General features: G+C 53.3%; 1 protein-coding gene across 2 annotated transcripts in view; it reads left to right on the top strand.

The window, feature by feature from the left end:
- KDM2B (lysine demethylase 2B) overlaps window positions 1–14,435 on the top strand; it is a 122,824-nt gene that overhangs the window by 43,878 nt on the left and 64,511 nt on the right. For both annotated transcript variants that reach the window (XM_021698552.2, XM_044921002.1), the window contains exons 9-11: window positions 4,783–4,898; window positions 10,643–10,769; window positions 12,862–13,343. In XM_021698552.2, the coding sequence (XP_021554227.1) occupies window positions 4,783–4,898; window positions 10,643–10,769; window positions 12,862–13,343 (725 nt within the window). The remainder of the gene's footprint in view (window positions 1–4,782; window positions 4,899–10,642; window positions 10,770–12,861; window positions 13,344–14,435) is intronic.

Here is a 14,435-nt window from a genome sequence, read left to right as displayed (position 1 = left end):
GTTACAGAAGTAGTTGGGCACCTGGGGATTCTTTCCGTCGTCCACACCGCTAAGCTGTGGGCAAACACACAGCTGAGGGTCGGGGGAGTTGGAGTGTGGCTTTGGGTGGAGAATGGAGAGCCAGCCTTGGGCAACAAGGCCTCTCTGCATGTGGGTTTTTCCTGTATCAGGAGTAGAGCATCTAATTCTGGCATTTCTCACTTCTGACATGGATTTTTGTCCCCACCGTGCGACCTTAGACAACTTATCCTCCTGTCTCATGCTGGCCTCACGTTTCCCTGGGGGTCATTCAGCAGGTCTTCAACTCTGAAGGCTACCCGGGAGGCTGCCAGGTTGGGAGGGTTTTAAATGTTCCCGTGTCTTTGCAAGATGTGGTTTAACTCTTTCTTCTTGTTTCTGGGATGAAGGGGCTGGGTCATGGTGTGCTGTAGGGGTGGTGGTTCTCAGGCCTCATTCTTGGGTGGTCTGGGAAAGCTGCCTGGAAGAGGAAGACTTGAAGGTGGCCGAGGCAGTGGGAATACAATGGCCTCACCAGGGCACACAGTCAGGTTCCGGAGTGCCTGGCAGGTTACCCAGATTCAGCCTGATCATTAGGTGGATGGAAAACTGGAGGTGGAAATCATCCCCAAGGAATCGGAAGTCAGATGGACCCAGTGACATCTTTTTCCTTCATGTGATGCCTGTGGCCAATGCCCTGACCATGTGGATGGGCTCAGCCTCCTCCTCTGGCTGCACCAGCTGAGGGGAACTATGGTTAATGGTAATAATAACTCGCATTACTGAGCAACAAACATTTTACATACATTACTTACCTTCTTCATAAGCATGTGGGGAGAAACTTATTTCTCCCTGCCTTTTCTTTAAATAAAGAAGGTTTGTGGGGGCGTCTGGCTGGCTCAGTTGGTAGAGCACATGACTCTTGATCTTGGGGTCGTGAGTTCAAGCCCCACAGTGGGTGTAGAGATTACTTTAAAAAATTAAAAAAAAAAAATCTTAAATAAAGAAGGTCCCTGAGGCCCAGAGAGGTGAACAAACTAGTCCAAGGTCACACAGTTAATAAGCAACAGAGCAGGGCAAGAGCCCAGGTGTGTCTAGTTTCAGAGTTGACCTGGTTCCCCATTAGCCTGGGAGTCAGCAGACTGATGATCCGGTCTTCCTTCTCAGCCATATGACTTTGGGAGAATTATTTGCTCATTTAACAAACTTTCTTAAGGGCCCATTTGGCAGTGTGGAAGGTCATAGGGAGGCTATACGATAGATTCTCTCTGTCCTGAATGCGTGTCCAGCCAGGTAGCAGCCAGGATGGGGAGCCCAGTATAGGAACCTAGGAAAGACCCTGAGGTCAGTGGCTTGGACTGGCCTGAAAGTATTTCCCATCCTTGCTTTGTAGTAAGAATCACCCATGACCCAAGGGCGCCTGGGTGGCTCAGAATCCGACTCTTGATTTTGGCTCAGGTCATGATATTTGGGTCATGGGATTGAGCCCCACATTGAGTGCCACATCGGGCTCTGGGCTCAGTGGCTTCTCTTCCTCTCCTTTTCACTCTGCTCCCCCTGCTCCCCCTGTTCTCTCTCTGCCTCTAAAATAAATAAATAAATCTTAAAAAAAAAAATCACTCATGACCCCAAATTCACGGGTAGCCCTAGGTGTTTCTTAGACTGGGGCCAGTCTGAGAAAAAGTAACCTGAAGCTACTTAATAGTGTAATGTGGCTTGGGCCTCAGATGACCCACCTGTAAAATGGGTACAGACCAGGGAGAGGGTGGCAGTGAAGCTGGCTGGATGGGAGGCAGAGGGTGGGTGGGCTCCAGGAAACCGGACAGTTGTTACGCGTCTCAAGCCAGTTAAAGCTGGAGGAGAATGGCCTGGTGGGCCCATCTTCCTGCTTTTCTAGAGGAGGAAGCAATTCAGATTGTCTTGTCAAATTTCCCCATCGTGAGTCTGCCGCAGCCTGTGGCCTGCCAGTTTGGGTCCCTGGTAGCAGCTAGGAGGTCCTAGAGAGGAGAGGCTACACCTTGGCAGCTGGCCTGCCCAGCCCAGGGCCTGACCCAGCTCAGGGAGTTCATGAAGGAAGCAGGTCGTGGCCCTTTGTGAGGTGCCCCCGAGTTCTATGGGGTTTACCCATAGACTTTTGGGTTTACCCCTACAGCAGCCACAAAGACAGACAAATGTGGATGGCAGGGTGGGGGGGGGAGGGGGACTTTCGTTTCTGAATCCTGAGTGTCTGGGTTGAGGGCAAGAGAGACTCCCTGGGCTCCACTGCCCCTCAGGTCCCAGAGAACACCTGTCAGTAGGTTTTGTGGGTTGCCTGCTTTCCCTCCATGATTGCATCTGTCCCTTGTCACTTGGCCTGAATCGCCCGTTACTGCCTTGATGTTGTTGGCGACTCTGGCCCGGAAGCAAGAGGCAGATGCCATGCTCCCCAGCCCAGTCACCAGCCTGGGACACCTGCTCTCTCGTGCTTCCTGGGGTGCAGCCAAGGAGACACCATCAGGAGGGTGGGGATGGATGGAGCCTATGAGCACTGTTGTTTCCCCTCCCTGGTTCTTCCTGAGGGAGTGTTTAAGTCATGGAACAGATCTGAGGAAGGGTAGGGGGAGGAACTTGGCAGTGACTAATCCATTTGAGGCTGCCTGACCCACCTGTGAGGCCCTGGCTTGGGGACTAGAGGAGAGTGGGTAGAAGCTTCTAGAACCCTTTGAAATGCCTGGGGATATAGATTCCCTGCCATTCCACTTGAAACAGAACCTCTCTTCCGTTTCCCTCTTTGCTCACCCAGTAGGGTAATAGGTGTAAGTCAGGTGTGTCTGTGTTTCCACCTGAGAGGACAGAAGGGAGAGTCCTTAAATGCAGATTTACGTGGGCACCACTCTTTGCAAAGCCTTCAAGATGGACGAGACAACCATGAATATCAGTGGCAGTTGCTTACGTGGACTGAGTTCTTGCTCACCAGGTTCCCCACAAGGGAGACAGTGATCTCCCTCGTTTCACATGGGCAGATGGAGGCCAGGAGAAGGGGTGGTCAAGTGCCCCATATCACATGGTGAGTCGGCCATGGGACGGTTTCCAACCCAGGTCCGAGGGGCTAGGGCTTTCTGTAGGGCCCTGGCTGGGCATGTGAGGAGCATAGGAACAAGACCCAGGAATCTTTGCCCCATTCAGGCTTCACCCCACCATGTGCATCTGCTTGACCCTGGCAGTCCTGGGTCCCAGTTTAGGAAATGTTGCTTAAGTCACGTTGATGGTGGTAATAAGAACAGTAATAGACAGCTTAGCTCTGCTCAGCAAAAATATAAAAACGTGCCGCCGAGAAAATCAGTCGGCACACAGCTGAGATGGAGAGGCCGAAGCAGGTGGGGAAGGCAAGGCGGCAGCCATGCTTGTCCTGCACAAGGCGCCCAGGTAACACGACAAGAGCACACCTGCACAGCACAGCCGGTGTGGGGAGCTAACGGCAGAACCAGCTTGCATAGAGCCTTCGTTCGTGTGCTCTGCGCTGGTGCTTTTCCCCCGCCATCCCCCAGGACCCCTCTGCCCCAGGACCACCAGCTCAGCCCTCTCCCCTCCCCCGCAGGGCAGGACCAGCGCCCCGGGTGTCCCATAGAGGGCAGCAGTGGCCTCGAACCTCTGCTCCTGGCAGCCGCGGCCAGCTGTGGCTGCTTGGGACCCAGGGCGGGCATGTTTTGGGTCGGGGTGGGGGCTCTGTAGTCATCCTCCACGCAAACACGTTATGCACACAGCTCGGAGAAGAGGGGTCAGAGGAGACGTGGACACCTGGGCTTGGGGTCTCGGGGTCTCGAGGTTTGGTTTGCCCTGTCTGTCCCCTTTCTCCTCTGCTGATCCTATCTTTCACTGTGAGTCTCTCTGCCTCTGTCTGTCTTTGTCCTACCTCTGTCTCTCTTGTTTCTCTCTGCGTGTCTCTTTTTGCCTCCCTGGCCGGTTCCTGGGACCTGCAGGCCTGGTGTGCTGAGCCTGTGATAGAGGGGCCGTGAAGCGTAGGGGTTCAGAACGGAGACGCTGTGACTTCATTCAGCAAGTGACTTACCTTCTCTTAGCCTTGGTTTCAGCATCCGTAAATGGGAGTGGATTATAATATTGCCTGTCCCCTAGCTCAGCGCTGTTACTGTAGGCGGGAGCGCATGTGGGTCTGTTGAGCCCTGGAAACATGTGTTAGTTACTTGGCGAAGGAATTGGGTGGCTTGATTTGTCTAGCCTTCATGGACCAAGTGAGGCCGATGCCCTGGGTTCCAGTCCTTACAGGTGACTTCGCTGTTCTGTGCCTCAGGCAGGAACGTGTCTGGGTCCTGCAGTTTTGGCAGGCATCACTCGTTAGCTGTGGCCCCAAGCAATCCTTTGTGACGCCTCCTGAGATGGGTGTTCTCAGGGATGTCGGGGAAGAGGCTCAGGGATGGATGAGCAGCCTGAATGAGAGGTGTCCAGCTCCCTGGCCAGCATGGGACGGGGACAGGGCCTGCCTCTGCTGGCTGCTGCAGCCTGGCCTGCAGCAACACGAGGCAGCCTTTGTCGAAGCCCTTCCGCTGCCCACCACCGTCTCGAGCCAGCCAGGGGTCAGTACCTGCAGTAGTCCATCGGGGCTGTGTGTCTGAGTCCTGTCAGGCAGCCCGGAACCTTGCCTTTTGCGTCAGGCAGCCCGGGCATCCTCAGTTCTGGCCCCGGGTCCTCCCCTGGGCCTCCTGTGCCCTTCTGCGTGCTTCTGTCGGTGACCCTCCCCAGTGGTCCAGGGGCCAGTGGCTGACCCTCTCTGTGCCCTCCCCACCCCAGGTTGGATCCATGCAGTCTACACCCCTGTAGACTCTCTGGTATTTGGCGGAAACATCCTGCACAGCTTTAACGTGCCCATGCAGCTGCGGATCTATGAGATCGAGGACAGAACACGGGTAAGGTGGCTTCCTTCTCTCCTTGTGGGATTGCCCGGCCCCTGAGCTCTGCCTGGTGCTCGGGGTGTGTGAGACGAGTCATTCCAAAGTCCTCTGTGGTCCCCCCTCCCTCCTGTCCCCTGCCTCAAGCCAGGCCTTGGTCCCTGCGGGGGGCTGTCTCCAAGAGCCCCACCCAGAGTCCCTGGAGTTTCTGTTCATCTCCAGGCCAGTGGCAGCCAAAACCCCCTCATCAAAGAGGAAGTATCTATTGAGAAAGCACTGCAAGATGTCAGGAACCCTCCCTCTTTCTTCTTCTCATGTGTAGAGAGGGATGCACGGGAGTTGGGGGGGATTTTGTGGTGGTTATTGCTGTGGTTCGGAGGGGGGCCTTGGAAAGGTCAGCTCTTGGTCATGTGTCTCCTCCACCCAGGGACCCCGAGTGTGATATAGTGCCTTGAGAAAGCCAGTATCTGGGAGGCCCTCGGTATTGTCTCTGAGCTGTGTGTCAGTGTCTGCTTGCAGGTGTGGGTGGGATTGGGGGGGGGGGCGCTTTTCCTCTTGACTGTGACAGTAACCGTTTCTCAGACATAGGGTCTCCCCCACCCCCACCCCCCAGGACCGGGGCCGAGGCTTGGACACCTGATGTGTGCCCTGTGTGCCCTCGGCATCACTCCACTGCACGAGCTTCCTCAGGGGAGCGCTGGCTGCTTGCATCTGCACCCTCTTTCCCATTGTGGGGCTTGGCCAAGTGTCCCAAGGCAATTGAGAGATAGGTCTGAGGGTGGGAAACTGGGGCCAAGAGGGCCCCTTCTTTCTTCTTTTTTCTTACAGTTGTTCAAATACTTATCTCTTTTTTCTATTGAGCTATAATCCGCGTACCATACGAGTGACCAGTTACGGGGCGTGACTCAGTGGCATGTAGGGTATTCACAGTGTTGTGCAGTCACCAGCTCTAATTCAAGGACATTTTCATCACCCCAGAAAGAAATCCCCTACTCATTAGCAGTCACCTTCCATAAACCCACTCCCCACCCTCCAAGCCTGTGACAACCAACAATCTGCTTTCTGACTCTACGGATTTGCCTGTTACCGGACATTTCATAGAAATGGAATCTTATATCGTGTCCTTTTGTGAACAACTTCTGTCACGTCTCATGATGTCTTCAGGGTTCATCCACGGTGTAGCAGGTATCATTGCTTCCTTCCTTTTTATGGCTGAGTCATATTCCATTGTATGGTTGGACCACACCACATCTTCTTGGGTTTTGCCTCAGAGGTGACTTTTTTGCCCCAGAGAGGTATTGTCATGCTGGGACTCTACAGAAGCATCCCATCGAGGCAGATGCCCTGGGCCCAGGGTCCCCGTCTTTCCTGGTCTTGTTTCTAGGCCCTGAGCTGCGCAGAATCACATATATGAACCAGAAATCTTAGCTACTGTGTGTGTATCGGACTTCTCGAATAGTCCCGACGTTGGGGGATTGTGTCCGGGGGTTTCCTGGGAACAACTTTGAGCTACATTCAGCAGTCAGGTGTGTTTCCAAGAGCAACTGTGTATCTTCAGATTGACGGGTTTGCTGCTGGGATGCCCGGATCTGCAGAGCCTGGGTCTTTATTTTGTGGATTTTCGCGCCTCTTTTCTCTGTTGCCTGACCACCACCCCTTTCCCGGTCTGGGGGAGGCCGGCCCCAGCCCTGGTCTGGGGGAAGCCACCCCGTGGCATCCTGGAGAAAGGCACCATGTGGGTGTGAGTGGTCATCTCATAGTCTGGGTCAAGTGCTGTCCAGGGTTCCGGCCAACTGTTCCTTGGCCAGCCCTGAAGAATGGGCCAGTTTGCGTGCGAACAGACTAGGGAGGTGCGGGATAAAAAAGGAGAAATCTAGAAGTGAGGCCTATGACTTCCCAGCCAATTCTTGAAAGCCAGAATCAGGCTGGGATTTCTAAAGGCTTTGGCAACTTGCTTGGCAGCTGTCCCCCCTCCCCCAGGGAATCCGGATTGTACGTCTCAGTGCATTTGGGCCCCATCCTTCCGTCAGGAGTCCAGCTCCCCTCCCCTGTGGGAGGCGGGTGGGAGGGTAACAGTGTAGAACCCTCGGCGTCACAGTGAGCGCCCAGAGACTATCAGGCCCACGTTGAGATGAGCGCGGCAGGGTCCCCTCCCCCAAGGCCCACTGTCCCTGTCGTCTGAATGGGTGCCCCATCTGGTTTCCCTGAAGCAGGTTGATGGGCGGGGGGCTGGCGGGCGGGCTGGGCCGGAAGCAGAGGCAGGCTGTTTAATCTGCTTTGATTTCTGGTCTTTGGAGAGGGCTTGGCTACAAGGCCCAATTGTTTATGTCTTAGGAGCCAAGGCAGACAAAAGATGCTGGGGAGAGAGCACTAGAAGCCAGATAAAATACCAGGGCTCCTTGTCAGCTCGCTACGGCTTAATTCCTTACATCCCTGCGAGCTTTCTTAAGAAGGTTATGGCCATTTAAAAATAGTTTTTCAAGAGTCCCTAAAACAGGGCTGTGCTTGGAAACCAGAGGCAGGGGGTGGGACAGGAAACTGTCAGTCTTTAAGCCCCATGGTGTGGATTTGTCTTAGAAAAAGAATTTGCCTTTGTGGCCCAAGGTGGGGAACCCCCCTCCCATCCAGACCAGGGGAACCCCAATGGTCTCCTATGTTTAGTAAGCCGCGTCTCACTTTGATATTGGGGGGGTTGGGTGATAGGGGTGTTTACCCTGCTGCCGCTGAGGCCCTGCCCTGCCAGGGCCTGGTGGTTTCCAATGTGTAGAAACCCACACGTGTCCCCCCTCCCTGTGCAGAGTAAATCCTCTCATTGTAAAGATACAAGGTGGGGAGGAACTATACCAAGGACCGGATGTGTTGCATGTTTATTATGTGAAGATAACGTCTCAACAGCCATCACTACATATTTTTAACTCCAGTTAGCTTGATAAGGGACAGGATGGTCCAGTTGATCATTCATTAAACTGCCGTCTCTCTTATGTTTATCTTTTTTTTTTTTTTTTCCCTCCCTAATGGCTCTAGTGAAGGCAGCTTTCTCAGGAAAGGTAACGCCACACGCTCCATTCCCTCTCAGCCAGTGAATCTATTTGGAAATTGCAAATAATTTTCCCTTCCTCTCCTCTTTTCCTCTGCCATTGGATTTTTTTTTTTCCCATTGACTTTTTTTTTTTTTTCCAGGAGAAAAACAAATTTTAAGACACTTCCACCCACCCTCATATTTTAGTTTTTCAAGTTCCTTGAGACCTGGGAGTAATAGATGCACCAAAACACCTTTGGTTCTGATCTCCTGAGGTCACTCAGCTGTAAGAGGAAGGGCTAAGGCCAGTGCTACTCTTATGGGCCTTTGGGAACTCAAAGCTACCCCTTGAGATCCGCTGACAGACTGATTACCCCCCAGGCTGGGAGCGCTGCATGCTTTCTGACTGCCTTGCCTTTCGGTGAACAACTCAATTTGGTGAGGCTCCGAATTTGTCAACAAATAATGTTGAGCAATCGTGTGTTTAATGTTCCCAGGCATGTGGCTGAAACGTTTTGAAGGCGAAGGGTGGAAGGCGACAACCCGTTTGTAAGTCAATTCTTTGCAAATTTTGTTTCCTGCCGTGCTCTCTTGGAAAAAAAAAAAAATAAATAAAATGAAAAAATTTGAATTCCTTCATCAGCATTTGTTTTCACCCAGCTGGTTTCCCTTGGGTTCAGCAACAATGAGGGGAGACTTCTCTTCCTCTCCTGACATACAGCCAAAATATATATTTTTTTCCTGATCTAGAAAGATTCTGAGGCGCCATGGTGCCCTTGAGTGCAGAGCGGCTTGCACGGTTTCCCAAAATTTGAAAGGTCAAAAGCAACTTCAGAGTCTTACCAATTGAATCTGAAGTCAGGAGATGTGAGTGAGGGTCCGAGAAGAGGCGGGCCTGCCTGTCCTCAGCCTGCTCTGTAGGCATCGGCAATTGGTTTCAAAGTCGCTTGGTCCTTGCTCTGGAGCGGGGGTAGGGCTGAGGCTCCCGGACCCCTCTTTACAGGAGGTCAGGGTCTGTCTCAGTCTGAAGTGCCCCTCTCCTTTTTAAACTCCGAAGGGCACTGATCCAGTGACAGTGAAAAAGTATTACTACTATCCCAGCATTAAAACCAGGGTTCTCAGGAGAGTAGCTGGAGCCAAGGAAACCGCTAGATGTTCCCAACTCCATGCATCCCCCTGGAGGAGCTCAAAAGCATGCGGCGGCCAGGATCTCATTCCAACACATAACATCCACCAGAGGTGGGGAGGTCAAGTGGACCCAATAAGCAGATGGGAGAAGTGAGACCCCCCCACGTGGGAAAAGGGCCTCACGGTTGAACACTGAGTCAGCGGAGCCTGGGGTGGCCAGGGGACTGAGCTGGGACTCTCAGAGAGGGCAGAGTGGGGAGCCTTTTCCAGGTGGGCACTGTGAGAGAGGCAGGAAAGTGGTATTTTAGGGCAAATGGAGGACCGAGGTCTGCTTGTCTTTGCCTTCATCCCACACGTAGAGTGTTGCCTGTAGAGTGTCGCAGAGAAAGGTGGGACAGTGTCCTTGCTTAACATTCAACTCCCTGGGTTTCTGGAAGATAGGAGAGGTGAAGAGGGGTCTCTGGCACCCGCAGAGGTCCCTGGAAGCAGACACCCCCTTGGCGAGAGGGCAAGAGAGCAGGTCCGGGGTGAGTGTGGACCTGCAAGATCTACGCATAGCCTTGGAAAAGAGGGCTCAGTCCCTGGGGGAGACAGGGACCACCCACTCACCGCCCTCATTCCTCACTTACCCGCTCAGGATGAAGTTTCCGGAAGGTTCATCTGTGCAAGGCCGTCAGTGGAATGGCTTCCTTGCCATCTTTCTCTGCCATCTCGTCCATATAGACCCCGCGCTCCCAACCCTGAGAATCCTCCTGAAGCCCAGGCCTTTTCACAGTTCTGCTACACAAAGCTATCTGCACCTACACTTCCTCCCCTCTAAGAAACGGCCCAAAGGGGAGCCCCATCTGGATTCCTGCTCTGGACCTGGGCGTGTGTCTCCTGGTGTTAGAGCTGCCCCAGGTCACCCTGAGGACTTGTGTCCGAGGGAATCCTCTGGGAATGCAGGCTGGGCAGTGCCAGGTGGTTGTCGGGAGGAGCAGGAGGTACAGGAGGTGGGACTCTCTGAGGCCCCACCCCTGGAGGTAGGCGAGGCCACACCCCCTCCCTCCTCATTGGTCCACCCGGTGTTGTCTCCCTCCCAGAGTGCAGGAGATGCTTGATAGCCCGTCTGCGAGTGGGGAAGGTTTGGGGGTCGTTTTCTGTCTTTCAAGGGGCAGGGAGGGATAGCAGAGTGTGTGCAAGAATTTTTTGAGAACGAGGAGGAGCCTGTGTTTGTTGTAGCTGGAATCAGGCTCACATCCGCAGGTACCCGCACCCTCCGTCAGCAGGTCAGGGGACAACTCTGTTTCTCTGCATCTAACAGAAGCACAAAGCGGACCCCATCGGCCTTCCCCTGGCAGCCTGCCGCTCAGGGAGCTTTGAAATGATGCTCTCACATAGGCCTCTTTCTCCCTTCTTCCTCCTCATATGTGCATGCTACTGGTATCTTGCCCCTTCCAGCGCCTCTCTCCTGCCTTCCAGCCCGCCTCCCCCATTTTTCCCTCACACCATTTGTGCTCTTGTTAAGATGGTGAAAATAACTCCCACCCGCAGAAACTCCCTCCCCCCAGTTTTCTCCCTTGGTTCTCCTTTGCCCTCCAGAAACTGACTTCCACCCCTGGGTCTTTGCTTTCAGGTGCAGCCCAAATTTCGTTACCCCTTCTACTATGAGATGTGCTGGTATGTCTTGGAAAGATACGTGTACTGTGTGACCCAGCGGTCTTACCTCACTCAGGAATACCAGAGAGAATCAATGCTTATTGGTGAGTGAAAGGTGGGCGCAGCCACCTCCAGTGCTCAGCTGGGCAGGAAGAATGTTTTCAGTGTGGCCCTAGGGAGTCCCTGGGTTTCTGGAGTTCTTTTAAACCAAAGTGTCGGGCAGACTCCTAGAGACCCCTTAGGAGGGGAAGCCATCCTTGTCAACTTCCCATCTGGAATACAGAGTCCAAGAAAATGAAATTGTGACCCCAACAGAGTCACCTTGGTGGCCTCCAGGTCTCGCTGAGGAACGAGTCCCAGGTGTGGTTGCTGAAACAGGATCCCTACGGAGCGAAGAATCCTGGTGGTTTTAGTCCTCCGGGGCCACCAGCTGATCCCCCATCCTCAGCCCTCCCCTGCACCTTGGGGTTGGGTTTTTGTCTATATCTGAGCAGGCCCACGAGGTGCAGCCGGTCTCCAAGTTCTGAGGCCAGCTTTGAGCCAGCGGGAGGGGTGACCAGGGCTGGAGGCAGTGGGTGGTTCTGACAGATGCAGGAGAGAGCGTTTAGAGCAGCAGCTGCGGAGTCCTGCCTTCCTGCCTTTACTTAAAGGGACATCGCCCCCAAATGACTCATTCCTGCCTTTACTTAAAGGGACATCACCCCCCAAATGGCTCAATCCTTGAATCTTGACTCCTAGACACCTGCCTGAGGTTGCCTCTAGCTGTGACAGTGAGCCCTGAGGAGCAATCTGGAAGAACACGGCTCTTCCCCCCCTGCCTCTGAGCTCTTACTGCTGAGGGGTTTCCTGGAGGCAGAGTGTGCTGAGACTCATTCACTGCTTCTTTCTCATCATGGCATAGAAAAACATGATCGGTCTGTCTCCTTTAGGGTCTGCACGGTTTCTCCTGCAATCCCCAGGATTTTTAGATTCTTTATTTTTTTTCCCACTGTAAAAAGCCTCCTTCCCTCCTTCCCTTGACTCTCATCCTTAGTGACTTTTAGGGGTTTCAGACTGGGCAGATGATGGAGAACAAATGTTTCTGCAGAAGTCTTTATTGGGAAGTGCTTATTTACCTCTCAGAAATTCAGTTTTGCCTGGGGAGTCTCTTGTGAGTCTCCTACGTGTCAGATGATGCAATATTCAGGTGTTGAGAAGTCCTGAAATCCCACAGCCTGCTCTCCGGAAGCTCCCAGCCTGGTAGGAAATGGGAAATTAGTCTGAAATAATGGGGCGACCCCTGTGGTTGTAGGAGCTTACACGTTCCTGTGGGGACCAGAGGCTTGATTTTGCGGCAGTCATCAGGACCAGGAAACGGAGAGTCACTTCTCTCCTTCGGATATTTAGGGCTGTAGAAGAACGTTCCCAATTCCGTTTGCAGGCACAAGAAGAAAGCTTGAGGCAGCATTTGGGTCACTGAAATTTCTTGCTTCTGTTTCCCCCCTGCCTCACTGCTCCTCCCGCCAAAGTAAAGAGGAGACATCAGGGATGCCTCATGTACCAAATGCTGGTTGTCTGCCAGGACCCATGCTCAGTGATGCCTTAGGGGATCCTCACCGCAAGTGTTCAGAGGAAGCATTTTTTTGCCTTGTATTTTTAAAAACACATTAATGGGATATCGTCCCCATATCATACAATTTAATATGTATAACTCAGTGGTTTCTCGCATATTCCCAGAGCTGTGCAACCATCACCAGTCGATTTGGGGTTGTTTTCTTTACCCCAGAAAGAAACCTGTACCCTGTGTTATCTCCTTATCTCCCTCCCACCCAGCCTAGGCACCCCACTAACCTACTTTCTGTCTCTATAGATTTCCCCCGTTCTGGACATTTCATATGAATGGAATCGTTATATAACATATGCGTTTTGGGCCTTATTTTTATATGTTGAAAAATAAAATGCCAGGTGTATTCAGAGGGGTGAAGCAACCTGTCTGGGTACACACAGCTGGGAAGAAACAGAGCTGGGATTTGATCCTATGTCTGACTGACCCCAGCCTTTCTAGAGGCGGAGGGAGGCATAGACCATTAGAATTGTCAAAAGAAGCTGGATGTCCAGAGTAAAGGGGAGGTGTAGTGAGTGGAGTTCCAGGGACATCTAGCAGGGAGTTTGGGGCCTTCATCTCAGTCTTTCTTGTGACCCTCTTGCTCCCTGTAGATGCCCCTAGAAAGCCCAGCGTAGACGGCTTCTCATCTGATTCCTGGCTGGAGATGGAGGAGGAGTCCTGTGACCAGCAGCCTCAAGAGGAGAAGGAAGAGGAAGAGGAGGAGGAGGAGGAGGAGGGTGCAGATAAGGTGCCCAAGCCACCCGCCGATGGCCCTCCGTCGCCCACCAGCACCCCGTCAGAGGACCAGGAGGCCCCCGGGAAGAAGCCCAAAGCACCTGCCATGCGGTTCCTCCAAAGGACTTTGTCTAACGAGTCGGAGGAAAGTGTGAAGTCCACGACGGTGCCCACAGACTACCCCAAGACGCCCACTGGCTCCCCTGCCACGGGGGTCTCCGCCAAGTGGACCCACCTCACTGAGTTTGAGCTGAAGGGCCTGAAAGCGCTGGTGGAAAAACTGGAATCCCTCCCAGAGAACAAGAAGTGTGTCCCTGAGGGCATCGAGGACCCCCAGGCACTCCTGGAGGGCGTGAAGGTGGGCAGGGCATCGCATCTGGGCCTGGGCAGCTGAGAAGGGCCGGACAGGTTCCCAGGGGCAGCTCAGCTCAGGGCAGCTCAGTGCAAACTGTCCCAGGGATGTGTCTATGCATAGAGAGGGGCTTCTGGTCCAAGCGAGCCTGCCTAAGACTTCTGAGCCGAGGCCACCATTGACAGCTAAAGGGGAAGCTGTGTGGTTGACAAGGAGTTCTTTCTCTGTGCTTGTTGAAAATCCGAGGCTTTGCTGGCAGTCGGCATTATGGGTGTGCCCATAGTGCTGTTGTTAGGTCTGGGGACAGACCCCTCCATCCTGGTCAGGAAGACTTGCTCTTCTGGGCTGGCTTCCCCTGGAGCATGCACCTGCTTCATAGGACCAGGTTGTACCTCTGGGTGGTCCTCTAGGTGGCCAGCTAAGGTGGGCCACATATCCACCTGGGGTTCAGAGGTCTCTAAGTAGAGCCTAATTATTGAGCAAATGTTCATTGAGCACCATCTGGGCTGGCCACTGGGGGAACAGAAAGTAGGAAGGCATAGTTACTGCCCTCAGGCAGCTCACCGGTTAGCGGGGTGAAGGATTCTCCTCAGCCACACCAGGTGCCAGGGCTCTGGGACAGGTATGCAGAGGGCATTTGGTTTGGGCTTTAGAGGCTGCATAGGAGTTCTCTGGATGGGGAAGGCTGTTATGGGCAGAGTGCAAACATGCAGTGTGTGTATTTCCCAGGAAATACACTGAGGGGCCTTCCCCTCTAGTAATCATCATCGTAACACTTGTTGAAAATTCACTACCAGTCAAGTACCAGCACTAGGCAAAGTACCTGAGTTATCTGCACTTAACAGATGTGAAAGTAGATTCAGAGAGGGTAAAGGATATGCCTGAAGTGACAGAGCAGGTAGATGCGGGGAGCTGGGATGAGGACCCGGGGCCCCTGTCAGGCAGCCTGACAGGTGCCACAAACAGAGGGAGCTGGCGTACGAAATCATTAGTCCAGAGATATTTCACTTCATATAGAAGGTGTGCTCCTCCAGGTGCTGGGAAATGCAAATCTTGTAACTGGGGAAGATTGCCAGGTAAAAGAACTCTGTGATGACC

The sequence above is a fragment of the Neomonachus schauinslandi genome, chromosome 14, assembly GCF_002201575.2.
Source record: "Neomonachus schauinslandi chromosome 14, ASM220157v2, whole genome shotgun sequence".
In the NCBI taxonomy this organism is placed as follows: domain Eukaryota; kingdom Metazoa; phylum Chordata; class Mammalia; order Carnivora; family Phocidae; genus Neomonachus; species Neomonachus schauinslandi.
This window is presented reverse-complemented; position numbering and strand designations above follow the sequence as displayed.